The sequence below is a fragment of the Triticum dicoccoides genome, chromosome 2B (assembly GCF_002162155.2).
Source record: "Triticum dicoccoides isolate Atlit2015 ecotype Zavitan chromosome 2B, WEW_v2.0, whole genome shotgun sequence".
Classification (NCBI taxonomy): Eukaryota; Viridiplantae; Streptophyta; class Magnoliopsida; order Poales; family Poaceae; genus Triticum; species Triticum dicoccoides.
In genome coordinates this window covers 586310320-586317900 of record NC_041383.1, presented here as the reverse complement: position 1 = coordinate 586317900, position 7581 = coordinate 586310320, and the positions used below count along the sequence as shown (strand labels likewise).

The window sequence follows — 7581 nt, the reverse complement described above, 5'->3', positions numbered from 1 at the left end:
GCTATCACCGATCTGACGACCGTCGACACAATGCCAGTAAAGATTCTGAACAGGAAGATGTCGAAGCGCGGCGATGCACCTGTGATTCAGATACAAGTGGCTTGGGACACGACACCACCATCAACTACCTGGGAAGATTATGAAGTGCTCCGGCAGCGATATCCTCAGCCAGCCATCTGGGAAGAAGAAGCAGCAGAAGAGGAGGCTCAGTCTCAAGAAGGGGAGAATGTCACAACGGCAAAGTGTAGCACCGCCGTGTGACTACCAGGACTAGGTCCAAGTGTAGCGAGTGCGTTGGGTCCACTTGTAAGGCCAGCTGGCCAGTGGCAGCGTGCGTGCGTCGTGTACTTAAGCCCAGGGTGGGCGCGTGTGTTGGACAGGCTGTGTAAAGCTGAATCTGAAATCCTCACCTAACCCGTTCTCTCTGCTCATCCCCTTCCTCACGCAACTCATCTCCTCTCCCGGCTACCTCACCTACTCTGGATCAGCCTCCGATCGAGATCGGGGTGTAACATACATGCCAGTAGTTGAATATCAAGTATTTGTAACATAACACGGATACAGAAAATGGTGAACACAGAAACTATTGATTATTAAGTATGATCCATTGGAACAAAATGCACCGCGGGGCATTGGGAGAACACCGAGGCAACCCTCCGATACGATATGTACCACTACCAACAGAAAAATGCATCCAAAGATGCAGCTGATTAAGTTGTGCTAAAACGGGAAGCACGAAAACTAAAACTACATTGGCTAACTAGTAATCCCACACTTGCAAACAGGGCAAAGTTTCTTTCTTCTCAGCCATTCGTCGATGCACTGCAAGGTGGAAGCAACTTCACGTCAGAAATGCAAACACATTGCATAAGAAGGGACAAGGGTTATGGCGCCTGACAGCAAGACTGCATACCTCTTTGTGGAACTTGTGAAAGCATGGCAAAGTGCGGATGGTATCTCCGAAAGATGGATTTTCAAGGCAGACTGCGCAAGGCTCTTCGGTGCTAGTTGACTGTAAAAAAACAAAGGACTAGTCATCAGGACTTCTTACAGAGAAGCCATAAAAACAGATACCACTTCGTAAGTACTGACCGACTAATTTACCTGAAATACTGACTGAGGCAAGTTATTGATCTGACTTTCCGAAGCACCAGTATGCTGGTGGTTATTTTCATCTAACGCAAGTAGCGCATCATAATCATTTCTGCAACAGAAGCTCCTTTAGTAAGTGTTCAACATTTGTACAACTTATTTATTTACCATCAGCAAATTGTATCAACATGTATGTTACCCTATCCACTACATAGAGAACCCAGAAGAGTAAATCAAAGATGCATTCCAATTCGAAAACAGTTATCTTTTAGAAACTTTTTTTTTCAGAAAACAAGACTGTAATCACATAAATAGGACCCAGCTACACAATAGAGTGAAGCTGCTAAACTGAACTAAAACCACGACAAGAATTATGGAACGGAGGGAGTATGATGCAACGCTACATGTAAAACAATCAGCAAATAGCTAACTGAATCAAAATATGTAAGCTGTTTCAAGCTCTCAAAATACTCAGCCAACTTCACTCAAGCAGTGGAAATAGAACAGGGAGGCGCCACTTACAAATCGATATTAGGTTGAATATGCGCAGCACGATATCCGGCACGAAAAGCCCTCTGAAAAATTGACACTAGAAGCTGTTAATGATCTCCGAGAATCGATTCAGGCAATCACAAACTGTAAACTCAAGGATGGTTTTACTTGATGCGAGAGTATTCTACTACAGATTTTAGTTTACTTTAAACAGCTGCTCAACATATATACAACCCATTGCTTACAAAAACAAATTTGTAACACAAAAAGGACACCCTCTCTGATAAGGTGAAGTAAGGAAAGTCATGTTCTGAGGTGGTTCAGTAATCCAAGGAGATGAAACACAACCAATTTGGTAAATCATGGAAATTCAAACCATAGATATCAGAAAGTTCACATGGAAGTCACATACAGCTCATCACATGAAATCAGTGTCAAAAAGTTTTTCACCATGATAGGAATGTTCTATTCGTAGCAGGAAGGCATATAATTTCGACTTAATTTCATGCCATTCGGTATATACTTACAACAACTTAGGCAGTAATGTTGAGTTAAACGTGAATGACATCGAAGCAGAAAGATATGGCAGTCTTATCTTTTTAAACCTAAAAATCTTCCTTCAAAGTAGTTACAGGTTTTAAAGGTAGAGGAACTACAAGGGCAGGAGAGAAGCAATACCAAACCCAAAGTTACTGGAGCTGCATTCTGCATATGGGAAATTGCCGTCTCATATCTGGCCCTAATACCACGCTGAGAAGCACTTAAACGCGATGCCCGTGCAGCTCTCTAGCCAAAAAAGGATAAGAAGATAAAATATGTCAATCTCCACACATGCAAGGTATTTAGTCATAACGAATATTCGCTATATATGGGAACCTTCGAAGTAAACAAGGTTGTTTGACCTGTTATGAATAGCATGAATATTCACTTAAGCATAGTCAACCTAACAAATGCTTACCAGCATCGTTCTGATTTTTAGCATGAATGGTCACTTAAGCATAGCCAAACTAACAAATGCTTATCAGCATAGTTCTGATTTTAATGGGCACTACCCCTATAACTTCAGTTCCGGCAATTGAGAAGCCAGGAACTGCTAATGTGCAAGCTAGGTTTGGAGCAACATAAAGGGAATACATCAAAAAGAGGCATAGTGATTTTAGTTTAAATGAAAATATCAAAGATATCAACTAACTTCCAGAAAACCAACAACGAGACAAGTGTTCTTACGGTATCGTTGGGATGCCACCTTGCAGGTGCTCTTACAGCTCGAGATGTCCGTTCTGCATCTTCTTCATGTTGAAGTGACATTGCTACGATTGCATCAATCTGCTTTATGAAAAACTATCTCACTGAAGAACTAGTAGAACCTCCAAGAAGTTGAGAGAAATACACACGCACAACACAAATACAAGGTGTGGAAAGAGATGATCAAGAATTACCTCTTCTCTAGGAGCAACACGAGGTGTTTCATTGTAAAGCTGCTCCTGAAGTTGCCGAGCCAACAATTCATCAGCCTCCAACTGTGCACTTACGTTAGGATCAATCGAGGTTCCGTTACTGCGGCCACTCAAACTAGATCGAGCTTCAGGGGAAGGTATGTCATCAATATCTATTACAGAAATATTATGACGACGAGTGGTATGATTTCTGCCAGCTGTTGTGTCTGAAGGTGCAAGACATGAACTACCAAGTTCATTAACAGAACTAGAGCTTTCACCAGGATGATAGGAACTTGAGGTGTGTTTCCTCTTTCCTTTACTGATCCTTATTGTCCTATTCCTCAAACTTGCAGACCGCGTAGCGGTTGCTGCACTTAATGAGTTATTGCTTTCTTCTGCTGCGGTTTCATGGCCCTGATTAGATGGTCCAGAAGATCCAGATTCCATTCCAGAAGTACTGGTCGTCTTACACAACAATGACACGGGTAACTTAATAGTATGATTATGTGTTGTTCTCCAACCTTGCTGAGAAATGCCAGTACTGTCGTCATTTACAAACGAAGAACCTACTGGAGCCCTTGGACAAACCCTACAACAGAGGATGTTTAATAAGATTCTAGATATGTGACAGATGTCTAAATAGTATAAAAAATGAATTACGCATGCTTCCATTTACTAATTCACTTTTTTCTGGCTTCTACAAATTCAGTTGTGTTTTAAACACTACATTGATGTGCATGCACTAAAAACTTTATGAACTCCGATTCAATTTCAACCAACACACATTAAAATTCGGGATTGACCTATTGCATTGTTCGGAGAAAAAACAATTCTTCAATACGTTGTACTCATCTAGTGAACAAAGAGATAGGGCATACCTCATCGTATCAGCCTCTCCAGCCCGCTCAGTTCCCATAACATGATGGATGATTTCTTTGCCCTTGTTGTTTAAACCTTCAGAACAGTTACTGCTGCTTGCTTGATTTGCACCCTGTGGAATTAGAGTCCCCCCAGCTCTGGCTGTTCTGAACTTCTCGGATGCAGTTGTTTCCATATAGTTTACAGAGGCTCCATTCTTTGTTATTGTTGGTGACTTATCAGTAAGATCAATTATAGTTCCTGTATGAAAAACATCATCCTGAGGATTTCGATAACGTAATACTCCACTTGTAGAGCACATTTCCCGCTTTTCATCAGCAATTACACTTCTTTTGACTACATTAGAGGGAGAAATACAACCATTTCGCACCAACTTTCTCTGAACCACTTGTCTTTGAGGAACATCGCATGGTGTACTTGAGAGTCCTGCTGTACCCTGGATATTGATCGCTTCTCTTCTTTCCTCCCTGGGACCCGATGCTGAAAAAACATCAGAACCTACTACTTCCTTCAGCCCATTAGAGGTGCTATTTTTTGCTCTGTTTCGCGGGTTTTCCACCGTGGTAGTAGGAAGATCTGACCCCACACCAAGAAAGTCCACATGCTGACGGCTTGTGCCTCGATGACCAACCTGCCCTTCTCTGATTTGGCAGCTACTGCCCCTTACTCCATCACCCCTACAAATCATGTGATTTGAAATGCTGCTGCTCTGATCCAAATCATGACTGTGAGCCCCATTCCCGTTCACAACAGATTTCCCAGTAGTCCTATCTAACTTTGGTGGGGACAATTTTCGAGCCAATTCAGCTTGTTTAAAAATATTGTCAGTGTCTAATGGTGCACGCAGTTCACTAACTGCATCACCTCTACTTGATTGGCCTTGGGTTGAAATATTCTTGATCTTAAATTTGAGTCTCCGGGCTGGTGAAGGATTTCCAGCCATCCTTGTTACACCTCTCGTAGCAGCTGAGCTTGATACAGGGCACACTGACTGCTGTATTCGGTCAGGAGTGTCAGGAACCTCAAAAATGTGATCAGTGTTCATGTCAACCATATTATCCCGCTACTTATTTCAGTTGCAGATAAGTTTGCCCCCCTTAACTTTTTACATGTAAAAACACGATCACAGAAGTTTCTCCAATGCTATCTGCAAAATGCAGAGAAATATTACAAAAAGGGCATAACTACTGCATGTCCTCATTACAAGATGATCTTCAGGAAAAAAAACAATAATTATAAGTAGCAATCAAAGGTGAGAAAGCTAGCTAAATGTTTATCTAGGAAGAACAGCTGCTGTATGACAGAAAAATATTAGAAAAGGTAAACTAATTCCATGGTGATTGCAGAGAGGACACCCTGGCAATGGCTGGTGATTTGGCAGGTGGTGGTGGTTACTGGGGATAGGTTATTGAGCAGGGAGGAGAATGGTACAGAGGCATCAAGGAACCGATGATATTACTGAAGGTCAGGGAGGTCATGGCAGAGAGACCAGCAGGTGTCACCGCAGTCATGGACAGTGGCAGTGGCCACCATGGGAAGTGTCTAGGCTGGTGCCTGGGATCAGGATCCAGTTGGATGGGATAAGGAAGGAATTAACTGAAAGTATAGATAGAGTTGGGGGTCAACAATGGTTGGATTGGATTCAGCAGTTCCAACATATCACAGTGGATTTATTACTGGAAACAGACACACTGAACTACAAAATATATTCCCAATGAAAGGACGTGTAATAGAAGCAAGCAACAGATGGATACTCTATGCTAGTCATCACATAACAATATAAGACCATCAGGTTAAACAAATTTAACAGCAATTTGCATTGACCACTCAGCATATCAACCACCTGCCATATTCCCCCCAGATTGAAGTGTAAACACTTTCTATCTGCTATCAAAGTTGCGGCTTAATTGAGACAATTCAAAACAGTACACATGATCTTGCAGTAAATGAAAATCTAATGATTAGATGCCATGTACTCGCAAGGAAATCGGTCCCCCCATGATCCGGCAGTTCCAGGGCCGGATCTAGACGGTGTGCACCGGCAGACCCCAAAAGGGGATTAACTAATTAATCAAGGATGAAAGGGGGCTCATACCTCAGCAACCGAACGGCCAAAATTGCGGGCGGGGTCGAGACACCAGGGACGCGATGGGTTGAACGGGAACGGCGACGGCGGCGACGCGCGTGAGAGGCGGAGGGGTTTGCTCGGGGTGGGGCGGCGCCGGTGCGACGGATTGGTAGCCGCGGACGCTGAGGGCACGGCGGCAACTCTATGGAGTCTACAGCCTCCTCGGGTCGGATTGGGGGCGACGCGTCAGGACTCCGTTGGAGGGGGGAGGAATAGGACACCGGTATGCTATATGGGACGGCGGAGAGCAATCCGTGGAGATGTGGATTTTGAATCCGGATCGTGGGCGCACTTTTGATTATAGTAATAGTAATAATTAATGAAATCAAACTAGAGGCGTGTTTCTTTCTTTTTTTGGCAAGGTTAATTGGATTTTTTTCTGACTATATTTTTTTTAGGGCAAGCATTTAGCTTTATTACAAAATGTTGTGGGCAAGATCGCCCATTACAGACTCAACAACGATGGCTGGAATTACATGATCAGCAACTAGAACATCGCCAACTTGGCGAGCAAGCCCTAACTTGGCCAAATGGTGCGCTGGCATATTTGCCTCGCGCTTACAGTGGCTAAACACGCACGAGGAGAACCACATCCGGGATTGCATCTTTATATCTTCAATTGCCTGCGCTTGTCGGGAGCAATCCGGAGTCCGTCTGTTCAGAGCATGTTGAAGCAGCAACGCATCCATCTCCACATTTAGCCACACGACTCCCAGTTCTGCCGCCAGGTCGAGCGCTTGTTCCAGTGCCGACAGCTCTGTGCTGAAAGCATCTGCGGCATGGTCAATACGTCCAGCCCGCGCGGCCACCACCTCTCATGTGTAATCCCTCGCAACCACACCCCAGCTGTAACACCCCGGATGTATCTTTCCATCTTTGTAACTCCAACTCTTGCCATTTTCGGCTATGTGATATGATATTCCCTCTGTGGTTGGGTTTTGTCTTTTGTTTTGCATTTTATTCATGTCATGCATATCATATCATGTCATCATGTGCATCTCATTTGCATACGTGTTCGTCTCATGCATCCGAGCATTTTCCCCGTTGTCCGTTTCGCAATCCGACACTCCGACATGCACCGGCGCACCCCTCTTGTCTTCTTTCGTGTGCGGGTGTTGAACGTTCTCGGAATGGACCGAGCCTTGCCAAGTGGCCCTGGTATAGCACCGGTAGACCACCTGTCAAGTTTCGGGTCATTTGGAGCTCGTTTGGTACTCCAACGGTTATCCGCATATCCGCAAAGGCCTCTTTTAAGTTGCAGCCCAACACCCCTCCAAAACAGCCCAATAACCCATCTAAGTCACCTCCATGCTCTCGGTCGTTTGATCACGATCGTGTGGGCGAAAACTACACCCCATTTGGACACTCCTAGCTCCCTCTACCTCTATATATAGACCCCTTCCCCGAAATCCGGGCGAAACCCTAGCGAATTCCCCTTCCGCCGCCACTGGACACGTCCGGCCGCAGCCGGACACGTCCGGGTCGCCCCGCCGCCGCCACATGTCGCCGCCTGGTTCGTCCGCGCCGCCGCCGCGCCAGTCCCCGCCGCCG

The 7581-nt window shown here is 44.8% G+C and overlaps 1 protein-coding gene across 1 annotated transcript; it reads right to left on the bottom strand.

The window, feature by feature from the left end:
- Window positions 1-563: 563 nt before the first annotated feature.
- LOC119365028 lies at window positions 564-6243 on the bottom strand. Its single transcript, XM_037630611.1, has 9 exons — window positions 5998-6243; window positions 3902-5049; window positions 3024-3612; window positions 2812-2910; window positions 2263-2370; window positions 1615-1667; window positions 1105-1204; window positions 914-1012; window positions 564-822 (listed from the first exon to the last, which is right to left on the bottom strand). Exons 2-9 carry the CDS (start codon window positions 4954-4956, stop codon window positions 757-759), a joined length of 2169 nt encoding a protein of 722 aa, XP_037486508.1. The 5' UTR covers window positions 4957-5049; window positions 5998-6243; the 3' UTR covers window positions 564-756.
- Window positions 6244-7581: the final 1338 nt, after the last annotated feature.